The sequence below is a fragment of the Balaenoptera ricei genome, chromosome 12, assembly GCF_028023285.1.
Source record: "Balaenoptera ricei isolate mBalRic1 chromosome 12, mBalRic1.hap2, whole genome shotgun sequence".
NCBI lineage: Eukaryota > Metazoa > Chordata > Mammalia > Artiodactyla > Balaenopteridae > Balaenoptera > Balaenoptera ricei.
This window is the reverse complement of record NC_082650.1, coordinates 12,463,957-12,484,685: the sequence shown is the minus strand read 5'-3', so window position 1 is coordinate 12,484,685 and position 20,729 is coordinate 12,463,957. Positions and strand designations below refer to the sequence as shown.

Sequence of the window (20,729 nt, the reverse complement as noted above, 5' to 3'; positions counted from 1 at the left end):
TGGGCTCAGCTCTTACATTAGTACCTTGATTCCAACAATCCTCTAGAGAAAAATTCTGCCGTCATCATTCCCCCCTTTCCTTTGAGTGAACTTTGGAGAAGTGATTGCTGAAAAATAACTCCCAGTAAGACCACAGTGGTGTTTGGGGTTCAGTGATACACCCCTAACTTTTAATTTAAATGCTCGCTTTGAATTTGGTATCGGTTACCTTACATTGCACGAAGTGAGAGAGAAGGCATTTTGCTAGCAGCATCTATTTCATCTAGGAATACGGTATTCACCCTCTGCCTCTAAACCTAGGTCAAAATTCCTTTAGAATAATTCATCTTTCATAAAAGATGCGTTCCCTTTCGCCTATGGAAATCTTGTGCGTTCTGGGCACGGCTTCCCGCTGTACAGACAAATGCACTCATTGTCTAGACCACGCCGGCCCCCCTGGATTTTATGCAGCGTGCATTTCCTGCACTGAGCTGCTTGCTCGCTGCAGGCGTGCTTCCCTCGTCCCCCTGCCCCCGCCCGGATCCAAAGCTTTTGTTTCTAACGTTTTCTCTCGACGCTATTAAAATGCTTGGGAACATCGTTACCAAATAAGTGACTGACTAGGAACTTTTCCGGCTGTTAACCTTTAGGCCAACGTCCAGTAAAGTTCTGAAAAGCAACTAAACCTCGTGTAAAGGGGCCAAGCCACATGGAAACAACGGAAACGTGTATATTATTGCCTAAACTTGCCGGGGGGACATTTGGGTTTTTCTTAGAGCAATGCTTTGCAGTGGCCCCAAGGGCGCTGCAAGAGGCAGCAGCACTCGCTCCCGCACCGGCGAGGAGGTGGGGTGCGGGTGAGGGGCAGGGGACCCCCCGGGAGCCGAGATGACCGGGGCCTCCTGGCGGCGACGCTCTGGCCCGCGCGCGCTCGATGGTTCCGCGCGGCGGCCCGGGCCTGCGCGGTCCCGTCGCCAGGGGGCGCGCTGGCGGGCGCCGCGGATCTCCGAGCTGCGCGGCCCGACTCGTGTCCGCCATATTGGATGCCGCAGCCGCTGCTGCCAGCGCTTCCTCCTCCGTCTTCGCCGTGCGCTGCTGGTTCCTACGGCCCGAGCGGCGGGGAGGTGAAACAGGAGCCTGTCGGAGGAAGAGGAAGAAGGGGGTGGAGAGTGTAGGGGACCGGGCTAGGGGGTGGAAGCCCGAGACCGAGCGGGGCGGAGAAGAGAAGGCGCCCAGCCCCTCCCCCGCCCGCTGCCAGCCAGCCCCGGCAGCGCCTCTGTTCCCCGGACCGGCGCTCCGCCCGCCCTAGCGGCCATGCCGGGGCCTCGCTGCCCCTAAGGGAACCCTGCCCCGCCGGTGCTTGCCCTTCCCCTCCTGCCCGGGGTCGCAGCGGCCCGGCCTCCCGCCGGCGCCCCCTCCTCGCAGCCGCGTCGCCGCCCCCGTCTAGTTCTCCCCACCCAGTGCAGTGGCCGCCGCCTCTTCCGCCGCCGGGCTCTGGGCCTCCGCACCGACAACATGGAGGCTGTGAAAACCTTCAATAGCGAGGTTGGTATTGTACTTTAACCTCCCCTCCTACCCACGCTCCCCCCAACCCGGGACGAGGCCACCGCGGGAGGGTGGGCACTGGCCCGCAGGGCTTTTCAGGGTGGGGCGAGTGGCGGCCTAGCTGTGTCCGTGGGGGAGGGGTGTTTCTCAGCCCCGGCGCCCCTCCCCCGATTCCGGTGGGGAGGGCTGGAAGAGGGCCGCCCCGGGGCGGAGGGAGGTTCCGGTGTCTCCAGCAGAGTACTGAGTGGCTGCGGGGCTGGAGGGAAGGCCCGCTTGGGCCCTCCCCCGGAGGCTTACGGCAGGTCTCTCCGGGTCAGTTCCGCCGATTCCTGGCCCTCCCACCTCTTTCCTGGGCCTGCGGGATTTTAACTGGAGGCCGGGCTTCACCGCCCAGACCTTTCCCGGGTCCTTAATGAGGCAGGGCCTGATCGGGGGTAGTGCAGGAAGAGCACCTACGGGGGTGATAACCTATGGTCACATTGCAAGTAGTGTTTGTTTATAATTGAGATATTGTTGGCTAGCTAACCTGATAACTAGGGACTTAAGCTAAGGGCATGGTTGATCTGGAGGCGAGATTATTCTGCAATTTCTCCTATTCTTACTCCCCCCCTCTTCTCATCATCCGACATAAAGACAGGCAGGGAGAGTTGTGCATGCAGAGGGAAGATGCTGGAGATGCATTTCCCACAGGCTCCTTCACGTGTCATATATAAGGCTAGATTTTTAACAAGCAGGTGTCCAGTTTTCACTATTTAGTTGAGTTCACTAGTTTGAAGGGACACAAGTTTTGATAAAATATATTAAAATCTTTTAAAACTCCGGTAGGAATAGACCTTAATGCTAACATTAAACAAGCATTTAACAAGTACATATCTACACAACCAGAGTTATCCTTACCTGTATGCCTTATTTAAAAATATTTTAATGTGATGTTAACTAAACTTACGTAAATTTTATGAACTTTTCATGTGGAAGTGCTAATACCCTATTCAGTAGTATAATAGTGATATTCTGAACAAGGCAATGCTTTAAGAAGCTGTTTTACAATTTTATTTGTTTTCCAAAAGGAGAAAACTCGTTCCCTCCTCCCTCCCACCGTCCCTCTTTTCTCCCTCCCTCCTTCTCTCCCTAGAATTGACGTTTTGGAAACTTAGCTGCTAAGAGGCTAAAAGTTAGATAATATGTGAATTAAACTCTCCATGTTAGACTAGATAGCAGTGACACAGTTATATGAAAGCAAACATTTTTTTTGGAAAGGACTTTCTTTTTGAATACTGGATTTTCTTTTCTTTTTTATCTCTTCTTGATACAAATTAGAGCAGTAGACTTGGGAATCTTTTCCATTTTATTTATGAATTTATAGCTGATAATTTGGGTCAAATTATAAAATTTGGTTCCACCCCACAATACTCTTGTCCTTTAAATCTGGAATAAAAAGTAAGGATACTGTATGTTCCAATTTATTGCTAATAGTTTCATGGCTCTGCAGGGGGGAAAAACAACGGGTCTGTAGCCTTTTTATTTGCTACATGTGGTGCTATAGCACTAACAGAATGTTAAAGTTTTTTTTTTTTAATTATAAAAAAAAATCCTTTCTCTTATTTCCTTGCAATTATTTGATTTACCCTATGCCTTTTTGATGAGTGCTTCTCCTGTTTATCTTGGGGGTTCCTAATATGCACCCTCCTCCATTCCCAGCCCTCCCTGCCATGTGGTAGATATAAACAAGTGGTTAGTACACTGTGGTTGGTCACAGTAAAGCATGGTGGATTACAAGTGTTAACAATTGGTTTTTCATTTTAGTATTGACATTAAGGATAAGGAGCCTAACATGTAAATGGCTAGCTTGATGTTTCAACTCTTTTCTCATCTTTACAAGAACTTGAGATTTGTAGTAGTATTCCCATTTTAGTTTATGTAGCACTCTCTCTTTTCCCCTTATGTATTTCAGAGAACTTAAAACATCTTTTAACTTCCTATTTACTAATACGCTCACACTTCACCATATTTGAAAATGGGGTTGGCTTAAAAATTGTAGCGGTAAGAGTCATAGAATTGAGGAAGGGCAATAGATTTTGAAGAAGATTCAGAAGAATATACGTTTTTTTTGCTTTAAACTCAAAGTACATAATCCTGCTTTTTCTGATTTCTGAATATAGTTTCTGTGAATATCTATAGTACTTGCTGATGTAGTAAAAATTTGTTGTTGCAAGGAAGTATATAGTGGGAAATAGTTCAGTAATGATGTTTTTCCATTAAATCACGTGTTGCAAAGTGCAAAAATAAAAAAGGAATCTGAGTTACAGGATTAGGAGAAAAGGATGTTTTAGAATGTTTACTTGCAGTGAATTTGGCTTTTAAAGGTATCCTTGGGCTGAGCCCAACAGAACTTTCTCTGGCAAGTTTAAAGGTATCTTTGAAGCATTGAATTGTCAAGAAGTGCCATTTGCTTTATAAGGCACCACAATTTAGCTCTAAGTGTAATGTTTAAAATAAGAAATGCTTAGCTTTTATAACTTGCTAATTATCAGGTTTTTCAAAATTTAAAAAAAGACAAGCAAGCAGATCTTGGCTTGAAAACAGGAACGTGCCAGAGATTTTAAAAGTTAAGAATATAGGTTTTTAATCTGCAAATTGTGGCTAAGTCTCAGTCTGAAAGTGTGTGGTCTGCAGGATGTGTCCGACTCATGATTGGCGTGTCCGCCTGCCTGCCTGCCTCCACCCACCACTCCCACCTCCGCCCACCTCCACCCCCCCAACCCTTTTCTCAAAGGGGCTTTGTGCCTCCCTACCCCATTTTCAAATGCACTGTCAGAAGATCCTTTACGTGGTAAATCCCTCGTACTTATCATGAGTTAAATGAGATTGAAGCTCAAGAACTGATATTTAAGTGCCCATTGTGCTAGTTTTGTGGGAAAACTTTAATTTCCAGTTAAGCATCATCCTTGTGATAAAAGTTTATCCCATGACCACTAACGTCAGTTCTGAAATGATGAAAGAAAATTTGTCCAGGATGGAATATGAGATTCCCTAACGGTCAGTGCTTGACCTGAGCAGTTAATTCCAGAAGAATTATTACCATTACAAGGTATTGTAGTTGCTGCTGCTCAGAGATGGTGGCATTTACTTGTTATGATGGTTTAGAGTTCTCACTGCAGTGGAAAGGGTCTCATCTTTATCTGTTTAAATCTGTGGATTACGTTAGGACCACAGTTGATTACTGGAATGCAGCAGTTTTATGTGAGCTGCATATTTGTACTCTGTCCTTAAGACTCCTACTGTATGGAGGTTATTGTGGTAGGGTTTTTGTTTTTGAAAAGAGGGAAAAGAGAATAGCAATACAGGACCCTTTCCTTAGAAAATTATAACTTAATTGGAGAGGGCATTTTAGTAATATAGGAACTCTTAAAATAATATGTGGAAAATATAAGAATTTCTTATGCATTATAAGAATCTGATATGCATGTATCAGGAAAATTATTGCAGTTTAATTTTTGAATTTACCTTGGTTCTTAAATTCTTTACTCATCTTTAGGATATCTAAATTCTTAGTGTCTTTTGTTCTTAGGATCCTTTGGTTAGTCCGATAGCTTACTTTTTGTTTCAGGATGTAGCCCTTTCCAGAGTCACTTTAACACCCAGTACATTTTCCTCTTCTGTGCCTTGTCTTTCACATCAATAGTGAAATCCCATCTTCATTTTATTCCATTGCCAAGTTTGTATCCTGAGTGTTCATTTGGTTAACTACAGAACTTTTAATATAATCTTTCCACCAATATCTAGTAGTAGGCATGGGTTGGTAGAGAACAGTGGGAAAGGTAATGGGAATAATAAAAGCATGTGAAATTTGTTTTTATATTTTCCCTTTGTGGTTCAGGAAAGGGAATTTATGTGAAGTAGCTATAAAACATTGCCTTTTTCTTTCTTTTTCATGTATGGGGGAAATCTCTCTCTCCTTTTTCTCTCCTGTTTTGATTTTCCAGTGGGAGTTTCAATTGTAACAATTAGTCTATCTTTTTTGTTTCTACCTTGTGAAAATCCCTTAAAGACGTAGCAGTCTTAGTGTTATAAAGGAAGGAAGCCTTCACTAACCCCTCCCTGCCCCCAGTGGTTTAGATCAAGGTTTCTCAGCCTGGACCCTATTGATATTTTGGGCTGGATAATTACGTGTTATGAGGAGCTGTCCTGTGCATTACAGGATGTTTAGCAGCAACCCTGGCCTCTGCCCACTAGCTCGCCCTACTGGGACAACCAGCAATGTCTCCAGATACGACCAAATGCCCCTTGGGGGGCAAAATCGACCATGGTTGAGAATCACGGATTTAGGTCCCCTGTTAAACTGTCTTAAAACACTCTGTGCTTTTCCTTCTAGTGAAAACTACAATTTTAAGTAGTTAGCAGTAATCTTTCCCACGAGATTGTAAATTCCATGAGGACAGTGACCACATACCTTTATTGCTTCATATCCTTGGTACATAGCATAGTGCCTTAGTACATAGTATATGCTAAATAAAGATTTCTTGAATGGATAGATTGATGATATAGTAGGTAGCTGAATGGCCTGGACCAAGGCAGGTAACATTTCTGGACATTTGGTTTTCTCCTCTGTGAAATAAATGACTGATTTGAGGTTTTTAGGTTCCCTATTAGTTGGAAGATTCTTTGACTAATATGAAATTAATGTATTGGAGGACTTAGTATGTATAAGCATTATTTTGAAGGTCATTTTATGGCATTGTAGGCGTATAGGAGTTTAGATGGGAAATTTAAAATCAAAATTCTGATTTGTTTATGGTTTTCACTTCTTACTAAGAGGGGATAGTGGGAAGGGGACTATTCCATTGAAAATTCCAGTTAGATTAAATCCATCCTAAGTTTTGTATTGTGTAATTATGCTATTTTCAAATCCTTTTTGCTTTGTTTTTCACTTTAAAACAACATATGGTAAAAGTTGTGTTTTTAACTAATTTAAAAAATTTAGAATACAAGGATAATTGAGATTGATAATAATGATTTTGGGGACTCTGATTTGAGAGTGTTTCAGTCATTCAGGATTAAATATAAAAATTTTTTGGCAACATTGAAATTCATGAGATATATATAGTTCAGCCGTTTTACTTTAGGCTAGCATTGAGTTTGTTACAGTAATTTTGATTGGCATTTAGGGGACATCTGTATTCCCCCGTCTTCTAAACAGTCATATTTTATGATCACTTGCTCCTTTTTTTTAGAAGTATAGTTGGCTTAGAATCAGTGCTGATATTGCTGCTTGTACGTGGAATTTTAGGTATTTCTTCTGGGCCAGTTTTCCTGTTATTGGACAACAACTAACTCATAATGGTTTGAGAGAATGTAATCAATCTTGACCTTGAACACTGGCTGAGCTCCTGAACTCTTACGTGAGCTCATTTTATGTGGTTTCGTTTTCTCAACATCTTTCTCTACCCCTCTCTCTCAGGGTTGCGCCTCTCTACTCCTGCTTGTGCAGACTGCTTTTCCAGCAGCGTGGACACAAGAAGCATAGTAAGATGATTATAACCCGCGTAAGGCAGGCCCTGTGGAAAATACTTAGGGTTAAATTCGTAGTGAAATGATGTCTTGATTATGTGGGAAGTACTTGGGAAGCAGAATAAAGTTTGTCACTTAGAATATGTTGGTAATCTTAAAGAGAACATGTAGGGAATAAGTTGAATTTTTCACAGAAAATAGGTTAAGTGAAAAAAAAGTTACTGTGCTCAGTAGTGAGTATAAATCATATCTGAACTCTTGTGCATTTACTTGCATTCTGCTCCATGTAGTTTTTTGTATAAGAAATATTACTTATGTATATAATATGAGTAAATTGCAAATCTCTGAATTTGGTAGTAGGAAGTAAAATACATCTTATATTTTGAGGAAGTTCTTCAAACTATAAGATGACAACAGATCATTGACAGATGTTGTGTAGTAATGGAAAAACAAGACTAAATCAAATTTTTGATTTTCTAATTATAAAGGAGCAGATTTTGTTAGCGGTACTATTATGAGAAATAAATGCTGGTGAGAAATGTTTCTATAGCTTCTGATTCCTTGTCTGAGTTAGTTCTATCTTAAGTTTGATGGTAAACACAATGCATTTGATCTTTCTGATTCTGAGTTTATGCGTTTATTTCGTCTTTGTAATTCTGCTTTGCCGGTTTCTGATACACCATATTTTAAAGTCAAGGAAGGGTATGTAAATATGTAAATATGTTACAGTATCTACTGTAGGTCAGGAAATACGTTAGGAACTTTGACACTATTTAGTCAGAACGGGGAATATAGATTATTTGTTCATGTTTTTAAAAGACAGTTTGTGGCTATTAATTTAATGTATGCCGAATTTGTTTTTAAAATAATTCTGCAACTTAGTATACTTTATAAAGGCTGACTAGTATACTTTATAAAGACTTAGGATTTCATTCATTTGTTTATTCATTTAACCAGTACTTAATGAATGCTTACCATACACCAGCCATTTTTCTGTCTGCTGGGATACAGTTGTAAACAAGACAAGCAAAAAGCATACCCTCTTTGAGCTTATGTTCCTGTAATCCTTTTTCTTTCACCTCATCAGCTTTGTGTGCAATGACCTTGCTGCAGAGCTAGTGAGGCTGGGCAGGCATTACTGACTCTGGGCTTGCTTCTTTGCTAGGAACTGGGTGAGATTGAGCAAGTAGACTTCTTAAATAAGAATGTGATCTTATATTTTCAACAATGGGGAAATAAGACAAACTACCCTGTTTTAAACTAAATTGTCTGTCGTATTAAATCTCCATTTGGCATTTTGGAATCATAACTGTTTTTAGAGAACACAGTTTTAAGGATGTTTTCTTTTGTGAGTGAGATATTAATTAGTCTCCACATGTAAACAATTAAAAAATACTTTTAAGTGGTGACCAAACCCTTATGAATTTGGAAGGATAAATTAATGAATATTTTTATTTTTGAAACAAACTTTTCCTTGATTTGAGTGCATGAGTGCATGAAAAAAATTTGGTGTCTCTCTTTTTCTGTCTTCTATAAAGACTAATTTTCTGAATTTGATTTAATTCCTTGGGGCTTGTGAGTGAAGGATGAAAAGTTTGGATCATGTATTTTATGATCTTGGGAACTTGGGAAATGATATAATCTTTTTAATCTGGGTCACAGTATCTAAAAGATTGACCAGTACCCCTGAAACTGATACAAGTTGTATGTCAGCTGTATCTTAATATTTTTAAAAAGGTTGACAGAGTCCTGGTTAATGACTTTCTTTAGTAATGTTTTTGATACTGTAAAGTTTTATGGTTAAAAAAAATGATACAGGTATTTGAATTTATTGAAATGGTAAAAAGAATGTTGAATAAGTTAAATTTTTTGCAAACCAAAACACATAGCAAATGTCTAGTTTCTAAAACAGCCACTTGCTATGGTGAAAAAAATATCTGGCTTGTGTAATTTTGAAGTATTTTTTATATACCAAACATTGTTAAAAGTGAGCCACTTTATAATATATAGTGTTTTATGCACCTCTTTTCCCCAACCATTATTATGTTTCTGTGGATCTTTAGGATTAATTTGTGAGAAAAGTAGGATAGGTGCTATCTTCGTTTTACAAACCAGGGAACTGAGGCCTGCCATTGTGATTTTACCGAGGAAAAGCAGCTTTGTGTTAGAGCTGAGACTAGAAGGGCCGGGTCTCAACTCCTGGTTGAGATGTAAAGGAGAACCATCTGTGTAAAGGAGAACCATCACTTGATTTTTCACAATTCTTTTTGCTGATATAATGTCCAAATATAAATTAACTATTTTTTCCCACTTTTTAAACTTTATTTTTACGACTTCAGATCTACAGAAAAGTTGCAAGAGTGATAAAGAATTTTTATGTACACTTCATCCTGATTCCTCTATCTAGTTAATTTAATCATATTTGCTTTCTTATTCTCTTTCTCTCTTTACATACACATGAACGACACATGTAAACTTTTTTTCTGAACATTTGGAGGGTAAACTGCAATTAATGCCTTTTACTTCTAAATATAACTGTATTTTCTGAAAACAAGGACCTTCTCTTATGTAACCATAGTACAGTTATCAAAATCAGGAAATTAATATTGATATAATGCAGTTGTCTGCAGACCTTCAGATTTCACTGTCTGTACCAGTAACGTCCTGAATAAAGAGAGTAAATCTAAATCCTACATCACACCTTGCATTCACTTGTCATGTCTGTCTAGTGTCCTTTAATCTGGAGCAGTTGGTTATTACTTTGTCTTTTGTGACCTTTGATGATTGATGAGAATAGGCCAGTTATTTTTAGAATTCCCTCAATATGGATTTGTCTGCTGTTGCTTCATGATTAGTTTAAGGTTATGCTTCTTTAGCAGGAATAATCCAGAAGTAATATTTTGTCCTCAGGAAGCACATGATGTCTATTTATCCCATTAGTAGGGATGCTGACTTTTTTCTGCAAGGTTTCTCCATTGTAAAATTACTGTTCTTCCCTTGTGGCAGATATCTTTTTTTAAAATTAATTTATTTATTTATGGCCACGCCATGCGGCTTGCAGAGTCTTAATTCCCCAACCAGGGGTCGAACCTGTGCCCCCTGCAGTGGAAGCACGGAGTCCTAACATCAAACTTCACTCTTTCTGTTTTTTTTTTTTTTTTTAAGCATCCAGTTAGTTCTTGCCTGAATCGGGACTAAGATGGTTGTCAGATTTTATAAGTCTATTGTTTATTTATTATTGGCAGTCCATAAGAGCTTTTCCTTCTCCCCATTTATGTATTTATGCATATCGGTATGAACTCAAAGATTCCTTTTTTATTCATTGGGGTGTTTTGATGTCAGAGCTCCTTCAAGCTGGCGCCTGTGTCATTTCGACATGTGCTTATCATTTTTTGAGTACTCACTTTCTTGTATAGTAAGATATTCCCACCCCAGCTCTGGAATCAGCCATTTCTCTGAGGAACCCTAGTTTCTTCTGGTGGTTATCTGTTAACAGATTGAGCTAGAAATTGTGTATATGTCTGAATATGCATATATGTGTATATATATATATACATATATATATACACACACACACACAAATTTTTGTTGTTTATCCATCTGCCTATCTAAAAAGCCATGAGTTCTTCCTATCTCCAATAACAGTCCAACACTGTAGGGTTCATTCTGGCCTTTCCCTTTTGCAAATCTGTAGTTCCTTTCTCTGACAGTGAGAAAACAAGTTCCCATTATCCACAATATATTTACTTACTGTTTTATCAATCCTAAAATTACTTATTGTTTTATCAGTCCTAAAATACGCAGAAAGTAGTTTCAGAATTCTAAACCATAGGTCTGAAAACAAACCTATTAACTAGAATTTAGTATTTGTTTATAGTTCATCTTTTTAAGCCTGAGGATATATAGTCAAAATGCAGTGTTCAAAAATTGCTTTGTTAGTTTTTTCTCCCTTAATGTAGTCTTGCTATTCTTTTGAAATACAATTTGGCATTTTTTGGGTTTTTTTTTCTGTTTGTAGTCCTTTGTTTTTTCCTCTATCCGTTTTTGTGATGTTTTAGTATGTAAAATATTAAACATAAATTAACTTTAATCCTCCTTTACTTCTTATTAGTCTCAGCGTTATAACCACTTATGCTCTGGTGAAAAAAAAAAAAGAAATGAAACAAAAAACCATTTCCTTAGTATTCATCAAATCAAATAAACCAAAATTTAGAGGTTTAGATATGGAGAAGGTCTTAGGTGAAAAATATGTTTCTAGTAACAGAGATTCAATTCATAGGTGAAAGTATGTATTCAAAAAACTTTCATTCTCTTTTGAATGGAATCTCCATTCACGGTTTCTGTAGAGGGCCAGATGGTAAATATTAGGTTTTGTGGGCCGCTTATGGTCTCTTTTGCATAGTCTTGTTGGTTTCTCACAGTTCTTTTAAAATGTAAGACCATTCTTGGCTTGAGGGCCTACAAAAATAGGCCATGGGCCATACACTTATGGCCTTACTGCACTCTGAAACCTAAGAACTTGGTTAATAGCATGCTACTTGCAAATCAGAATTACAATTGAGCAGGAAGATATATTCTTTTATAGGCTTTATAAGCCTTTTTGACATCAAAAACAGAAACAAAATAACTTAAAAAGCTGCCTTAGTGAAAATATTTATTCAACATGTTTTTTGAGCACCTACCACCATGTGCAGATTTGCAGACACTATTCTAGGCTCTAGAGATGTAAGTGTACAGAACACACACACACACAAAAACCTCTGTCCTCTGGAGTTTACATTCAGTTTTTTGTGTGGGTGTGTACTGGAAATGAACGTTTCTTGTTTTTCCACATTTAGTGACTTCTGATCGACTAAAAGTTTTTTTCGTATTAATTGCAGAGTGAGCATTCTTTCTTGAAAACTTGATAAAAAATGCAGCAAAGGGAGCAGACTTTTAAAAGCTTTGTTCATTTCTTCCTGTCTCCCAGTCATGATACTTTCATTGTGTAGCTACACTAACTAAAGGAAGAGAAGAGAAACCTCATTAATTGGGCACACAACCCAGACCTAATTTAGTGACGAGTACACACGTGTTACAGATTCTTAAAAAACTGTTCAACAGTGTACATAACAGTAAATCAGCTAATCTTCCTTTACTGCTTTAATGAATGAATGAGAATTTTTTTTTTAATTAATTTGTTTATTTATAAATTATTTTTGGCTGCATTGGTTCTTGCTGTGCTTGGGCTTTCTCTAGTTGCGGCGAGCGGGGGCTATTCTTTGTTGATTGCGATGCGCAGGCTTCTCATTTGCGGTGGCTTCTCATTTGCGGTGGCTTCTCTTGTTGCGGAGCACGGGCTGTAGGCGTGCGGGCTTCAGTAGTTCTTTTGCACGGGCTTAGTTGCTATGCGGCATGTGGGATCTTCCTGGACCAGGAATCGAACCTGTGTCCCCTGCATTGGCAGGGGGATTCTTAACCACTGCGCTACCAGGGAAGTCTGAGAATGTTTTTTAAAGTATTGCCCAAAGTTAAGGACCACTGTGAAAGTAGTTGCCTGTGTAGTTTTCTTGAAATAGGGAGAAAGTCTCCTGCTAATATGCATTTACCTAATAAAAGCTTTAAAACTAATAAAAGCTAATAAAAGCTTTAAAACTATGTGCAGGTTATCTATCTTGTGCCTGGCTAAATACCAACACCTTTGAATAAAAATCATCAAAATGAGTTTTTACCATGTTGTATGTTAGTTGCTGAAATGACTTCTAGCTTTGAGTAGTTTTTCTATAAGCATTTAATAAACCAGTTAGTGCACCCCCCTTTTAATGCTTTATTGAAATACGAGTGACTGCTTTTGTAAGGATTATTAACATGTTTGGCTTTGTTTTTTTTACACCAAGAAAAGTGGTTTTTATTTTTATAGCAATTCCTCTTATTGGGCAGAATTTTCCAAATTCTTGTTCCCATTCTGTCAGAGAACTCAGAACCTCTTTTAGAGGCCTCTCTCTGCTTTGGTGGCAATTACAAGAACAAGAGTTGTGACCAATTTAGCTGAAGAGGATTGATATCCCAAAGGAGTAGGCCAGAGGCTGCCGCATCATTCCTAGTACAAAATTTCCCAGTCAGTACTTGGATTCATTTGCAAAATCAAAGGATTAGATATCTCAGGCATCTTAGAGCTGTTAACAGAGAGTGGTTCCAAATAATTCTGTGAGTGCTTCCTTTATTTTGCTAGTCCCTCAAGATTGTCAGACAATTTTTTCATTCTATTTTAACTATAATACAGTTTTCAAATTGCTAGAATGCAGTAATAACCCACGAAGGTTCTAATGTAATAGCAACTAGTGGTTGGAAGGAATGCTGGAAAGTAGTGGCTGGTCCTTTGAGCCTTGTTATTTATGCGTATTTGCCATCTATCAGGCATTGTATTCTGCAGAGTGGTTACCAGGTTAATCAGATACCTATGTCCTTTTTCTCAGACAGCTTATATTTTAATAGGGGTGGGGTTGGGAATGGACCACCACAAGGGGTAAGAAGCTAACGTGATATGAATACTATGATACAAAGAGTAGTGGTGTAGACAGTTTATAAACAGTATGTGTATACTCTTCTGTGTATATCATGTTGTACACAGTATGATGGAGGAGACATTGTGTAAGGCAAAGGCTAAAGATCATATTCAAGGAAATGGCAGCTTTGGGTAGGGGAGGTGGTTGGGAGGACTGCTGGAGGGGTAGGCAGGGGTCTTCTGATGAAGGGTCTTTGTATACTATGCACAAGACCTCATTTTTAATCAGAAGGGAATGGAGATTCTGAAGGGTTTTTAATAAAAGCACAAGTTTTAAATTTGTATTTTAGAATGATGATTAATATCTTTGCGGAACAGGGCAGGTCAATGGAGGGGTGAGATTGAGGGAAGGAAAGTTAAATTAGTATAGAGAAGATGAGCTCAACTACAGTAATAATGGGGAAGAGATGACTAGATGAATGCAAAATAAATTTAGTAATAATAGGGAGCTGGATATAAGGAAGAGGGTGGTGCCACAGGGCTTTGGCTGAGTGACAATGTAGATAAAATGATATGGTACCAATCATTAATAGGGCAAATCAGGAGGAGCAAAACACTAGAGGAGAAAGATAATTTGGTGGGTTGGATGAGGGATCATTTTTTCCACCTAGAATAAAAGAGTATGGAAGGAGGATTGAAATCACCCATATCTCAACCACCCAAAGACAGTGTAACTAGTTTGTTGAATACAGTTGTAGTTTTGAGCATCTTGAAGATTTGGTGTCTATGGGACATCAAGGTGGAGATAACCAGCTGGATATAGGTCAAGCACTTAGAGAATAGGCTAGAGATGGAGATTAGGGGGAGATGATGTAGAAAAAGAAGAGAAAAAGGCTTGGGGCAAAATCTTTTAGTATCTTTTATCTTACTCAGTTTTTTTTTTTTTCTTTGTTGTTTTAGATAAGGATTGACCCTCTCTATCATATTGTATTTGTGAATGTAAGGACATTTTAAAGCAACTCTGCTTGGAATTTGCCTGATTTTAAATTCTGTTTATACAACCAGATGTTCTGATATGCAATTAGAAGTTAAGTAGTAAATTGCATGGTCTATGAATAAAATTAAAGATTTAAATTTTGTTTAATGAAACTTTATTAGAATTCCTTAACATTGAGCCTATTTGTATCATTGAGTGTTTTCTTAGCTCCTCTTGGTCACGTTTTTTATCATAACTCTGTCTGCAATAACCAATTTATTGTGAACATGGAATTGTGGTGAATTTAAATACTGTATTATTAGAAATAGAACCCATGTTTATTTGAGAAATTCCAGCTAATATGGTTTGTAATGAAGAGGATTGACAAATGAATTATTCTTTCTCTTTTTCTCATTTTGGCCATTTCACGGTTAATAGATTACTTATCAGTTATTTAGTACCTCTAAAATTAAGAGGAGCTAAAATTCACATCTTTTTATTTTAATGTTACAAAAAACATAGGAAAGAACTGAAATTAAAGGAAGGTGGTTGTTTGGATTCCTGGGGAAATTTAAACTGAAGACTTATTTTTATATATGTACATGTTTGTTTATATTTATACATTTTGTTTTCTCTCGTGGAGAATCATTTCTGTTCTCTTTGATTTTAGAATGGGGTAGCTAAAGACCATTACACTCATGTTAAGCATTTGTAGTTATAGGTTCTTTGATTGGGTTTCTTGTTTACTTCCTTGTTAATGCTTAAACTTGATTTCCAGAAATTACAAATTTTAGACCTGAAACACTTGTGATAGTATATCATTTAATAGACAGATGAAGAATCAAGACCCAAAGGTGATGAAACTTGTTAAGAATCACGGTTTATGAGAGGTGTATAGTTAGCTGCCAAATAAGAAGAAATTTCTGTTCTCTGCGTCTCAGTTCATTGTTTTCACTTTTTCAGTATAATTTTTTGAGTGAGATTTCGGTAGTGTTCATGTATGTTGTAGGTGGAGGAGGAGTGGGAATTGGTGATTCTTAGTAAATTATTTTCCCTTTATGCTAACCCTGGACCAGAATGAGGAACAAACTACTAGGCTGCTGCTTTCCTGCTCATAAAATAGGGCGCCAGAGGAAAACACGCACTCCTTGGCAGGGAGGTATTGTACAATGACACCCACCTAGCCAGCAGTTTTCTAGCAACCCAGCCCTCTGCAGAAAAGTAAAAAAAGCCTTTTTTACTTATCTTATACCTTCTTCGTAGGAGAGGGATACAGTTACTCTATAAGCCTGTATCATTAGCATGTTTCTGATTTTCATTTTAATAATGGTGGCTACTCTGTAACTGCTTTCTTTAAATTTTCATAGACTACTGTTTAGAAAGCTCCTTGTACAGGTATTTTAAGGCACAACAATGCTACAAAATTAATGTGGTTGCTTTCAAAGTAAGATGTGATAGATTACAGTTGGCAAGGAAGGAGGTAGTTGTTTTACCATTTATAAAATGTGATTAGACAAGATAACTTTTAGGATCTCTTAAATATTAACCCTAATGAATAAGTTTTCTAATTAATTTTTCTTAGCTTCAGTTTACTCATTTTAAAAATAGGGATAGTGATACCTTCCCTGACTACCTCTCAGAATTGGTTTAAATATTTAAAATATTGGCTGGTTTGAAATACTCAAAAAAGTTGGTGTATATAAAATTTTAAATATTCAGAGATGTTGGTTTTAATATATAAAATTGTAAAATAATTTTATAAAGTACTTGGAAAGCTAAAGAATACTAGTTCTAATATTCTTAGTTTCTAGAGAAAACTAAAGAGTACTAAGAAAAGTAGTTTTTTTTTTTTTTTTTTTTTAAAGCTGCTACTGGGAACATTTACTGTCATTGTGGATGTCTCTTTTGCCCTGGAAAGTATTTTCATATTGTAACATTTTAATAATAGATAAAAGTTTTGGAGAGTATGAGCTATAAAGTGCTGTATTATAGTCAACATATTTTCCAGGTTGGAGAAATATTTATAAGTTGAACAAAACTTTTGAATATCAGACAGTAACAAAATACAGACCATGATGTATTTTGGACCAATATTATTTTTGGTCATCATTTATAAGAATTTCAATGTTCTGCTAAATCCAGCAAGGCTTTTAAGATGATCAATATTAAATAGTTACTAGGAGTATAATTTTGCACCAGATTGTATTTAAAGTATGTATGTCACATATATACATGTACACGTTTACATTTATATATACACACACAAACACACATATAGATGCGTATAGAACATTCTGAAAAGTAGCCTACCAGCCTTTTAGCAGTGGTTGTTTCTTAAGAGAGAAGTAGGTCGATAGGGTGCAGCGAATGAGAGTTTTCAGTGTTTGGAATTTTTCATTCAGCATCTGTTACCATACCAGTTTTGTAATATTTCCCTCAAACCCAAAATATTATGTGTCTTAGCTTTGGGGAGAAAGATGGAGTTGGTCTGTTTTAATGTTATTTGAATTAAATCCTTTAGAGAAAGTGAGCTTCCTTGTTAAGGGTTGGAAGACTCTTAAAACTTGATCAGTAGGCATATAAGCTTCATAATCTGTTGTCCTTAAATTTTCTTGGTTATTATTATTAGTTAGGTTGATGCTATTACATGGTTGTCTCCACGGTCATCTACCATCTCACTCAGCGACTCAGTTGTGTATGTTTAGTTGGATGCTACTTGAAGGACTTTGCTTTGTTTTTGGAAACTGAGTGTTGGGGTAGCCAGAAGAACTGGGTTTGAGACGTGGCTCTGTAGCTTAATACCAGTTTGAATTTAGTTAGGTCATTTACCCTAAGTTTATATATCTGTAAAATGAGAATAATAAATACTAATCTTACTGGGCCATTCTGAAGGTAAAAGTGATATAGCATGTATAACATGATAGTGCTTAATAGTTGACAGAGTGCCATAGAGATGAAAAGTAATATTTACTTTAAAGATTTTTTTTTTATATATATATATAAATTTATTTATTTATTTTTGGCTGCATTGGGTCTTCATTGCTGCGCGCGGGCTTTCTCTAGTTGAGGCGAGCGGGGGCTACTCTTTGTTGCAGTGCACGGGCTTCTCATTGCGGTGGCTTCTCTTGCTGCAGAGCATGGGCTCTAGGCACGCAGGCTTCAGTAGTTGTGGCGAGTGGGCTCTAGAGTGCAGACTCAGTAGTTGTGGTGCACGGGCTTAGTTACTCTGTGGTGTGTGGGATCTTGGACCAGGGCTGGAATCCATGTCCCCTGCATTGGCAGTTGGATTCTTAACCACTGTGCCACCAGGGAAGCCCATAATATTTATTTTTATCTTCTTTATTATGCTACTGCCTATCTCTTTTTTTTAGTCTCTGCATTTGTTGCTTATATTTCTGAAATGATTTTACTGTAAGGCCTGCTAGGCTTTTGGTCTACTTATTCTCTCTCTGATATTTAGTCTTCAGTATTTTATTCTTCATCTCTTCAACTCTTAGCTCTTCAGGAAAGACTGTAATTTTGCTTTTCTCTTCTGGGATTCAGTCCCGTATCTTCTAGGTATTATGTGTTCATAAAATGGCATTGTTATCACCCCAATCTAAATTTGTCTTTCTTCTACAAACTTACTTTTAGACTTCCTCTTTATGTCAGTAGTAAAAATGTGTTCCCGAACACTCAGACCTGAAAACTTGGAATTTTCATAAGTGCCTCTCTTTTATTTGTATCTTTTCAGTCATGAAATCCAATGAATTATTTTTAAAAATATGTTTTGCATCCTTCCCTTCCCTTTTATTCTGGACAAATAACTTTGGTCCATGTCTTCATAACTCCGCACTTGGTTTGTTATAGTCAGTTTTTAATTGGCTTTTAATTTATTATTCTCTGTTCTCTCTTGTTCATACAGTAGAACTACATTTTTTAAGATTACTAGATTAATTTTTACTAGGTTAATCTCTTTGAACAACTGTTCTGTTTGAATCACTTTGTATTTTGAAAAACCATTAAGATTCCTTTGCCTTCAACTGTGCAGATTTCTTAACTGTGGATTTAATGCTTTTTATAAGACTATTTTATAAATAAATTATTTATAAATATTTATAAGTAAATATTATTAATATGTTTATCATAGGCATTGCATATTTGGAAATGCTGAGAAATAGGAAGATTTACTATATGCAAAGCTATGCTATACACTGTGTATTCCCATCTTTGTGTCTTGTTTTTGGTACTTAGTGATACTCCAGTAGGAAAGCACAGCAGTCTGTTGAGATTTTAATGCATTCCCATTAGGAAATAGCCACTTCTCCAATCCTTTGTGAAAATTACTGCTTGTCAAGAGATTTATTGATGAGTATGCTATATGTGTAAATAGTGTAGAAGCAGAATCACAGCTGTAACAGGAATGTTCTCTTTTTCCAATCAGTCCATTTCACTTCCATTTTCTTTATTAAACCTTTTATTTGTTGTTTCTAACTACATTTCATTTGTCTGAATACCTTCCCCAGTAGCATTTTTTATTTTGGCACTAAATTATGCCCCGTGTTCTTATTTTCATGAGGCAAAGTCTTAAGGTCCTCATGAATCCCCCCCCCCCTTTTTATTTTTAATTTTAAATTTATTTATTTATTTATTTTTGGCTGTGTTGGGTCTTCGTTTCTGTGCGAGGGCTTTCTCTAGTTGCGGCGAGTGGGGGCCACTCTTCATCGCGGTGCGCGGGCCTCTCACTATTGCGGCCTCTCTTGTTGCGGAGCACAGGCTCCAGACGCGCAGGCTCAGTAGCTGTGGCTCACGGACTGAGTTGCTCCGCGGCATGTGGGATCCTCCCAGACCAAGGCTCGAACCCGCGTCCCCCGCATTGGCAGGCAGACTCTCAACCACTGCGCCACCAGGGAAGCCCTGGATCCCCCATTTTTAAATACTAGTTTGGTATGTTATTCCTTTGTTAAATGCGTATGGGAACGTGTGGGAAGAAAAAGATGCTCAGTCACTAATGGTTAAGTAAATTGTTTCCCCATACACCAGCTTTTTAATGTACACACTTCGGATTAGTATTCCAAAAAATTACCTGTGATTACATTTTAGAGACCTTTGGGATCGTTAGTGAATTGTCAGAGCTGACAGTGGTAAATCTCAGAATATGAAGAATCTGCTATATTAGAGTAATGGTATGTCTGTGACCCCCCCCTTCCACTTCAGTAAATTGTTAGATAGTTGAGGTGAAGGTCTTTATGTTGTCTTTTATCCCCTGAAGGGCTTAATATATTGTGCATATCTATAGTAGCTAATCAGTGGATGTTGGTTTGATTTAAGTCACCGATTAGCTTTGACCTGTTAATCAGTTCAGTTTGGCTTTGTATTTCCCAGTTCTTTTTGTTCTATTTGTTTTTAGTTGGTTTTGTTTTGTTTTTAGTTGGTTTTACCTTGAAAATAAAGCTTGATTGATCTGAGTAAGATTATTGCATGAGTGCTTATGATTAACTCTCAAAGTAAATTTGAAAGTAAGTACACAATGGGGATTGTTGTACGTCAATTACAAGTTATATTGAGATTATTTCAGAGTGAGACATTCCACTCCTTTGAAATAGTTCTTTATTTCCATGAATATTGGCATAGGATTATAGATACAGGGTTGCAGAGATCATTAAAAGTAAAGTTTGGGGGGATGGGAGTAAAGAAATGTATGTCATAACTCTGGCTTTGGCATTCCGCTCCTTTGAGCACAATAGATCTGTTGCATTCAGGTGAATTTAGATATGAAGAAGCTGGATAGATTTATTTTTCTAGCTGTATTTGGTTACCTGATTATCTTTGGAACCTAGTAAGCTAATTTATCAAAGTTAAATCAGCTTATATTTGAATAACTAATACGTGCAAGGAAGTTTTTGCGTTTAATTCTTATATTTATGAAGTTGCAGTTATTGCAAATATTTTCTATTTGTCATGTAACATTAGACATCTCCATATTTCTGCATTAATAATGTGTATATCAGGTTAACTTTCTCTCTTAGTATACCTTACTAAATCTCTCTTCCTGGACATTTTTTTTTTAACTGCCATATAAAATGTTGATGTAAAAATAATCATGATTATGGCCTTTTGCTTCTTAAAATGTGTAAAGTCACTGGTGAAATTTTATAGCTCTTATATATACTGCCATACTGTCTTTTTCTTCCAGATACTGTAGTTTTCAGTTCTAAAATTTCCATTTGGTTCTTTTTTGTAGTTTCTCATTCTGTG

The 20,729-nt window shown here is 37.7% G+C and overlaps 1 protein-coding gene across 6 annotated transcripts in view; it reads left to right on the top strand.

Moving 5' to 3' along the window:
* Window positions 1-996: 996 nt before the first annotated feature.
* Window positions 997-20,729, top strand: part of SCAF8 (SR-related CTD associated factor 8) — a 171,148-nt gene continuing 151,415 nt past the window's right edge. For 4 of the 6 annotated variants that reach the window (XM_059940947.1, XM_059940948.1, XM_059940950.1 and 1 more), the window contains exon 1: window positions 1,414-1,524. In XM_059940947.1, the coding sequence (XP_059796930.1) occupies window positions 1,495-1,524 (30 nt within the window). In that variant the 5' untranslated portion in view covers window positions 1,414-1,494. Of the gene's footprint in view, window positions 1,151-1,388; window positions 1,525-6,982; window positions 7,048-20,729 lie in introns of those variants that run through there. The other 2 variants (XM_059940953.1, XM_059940951.1) reach the window with 2 other exon arrangements.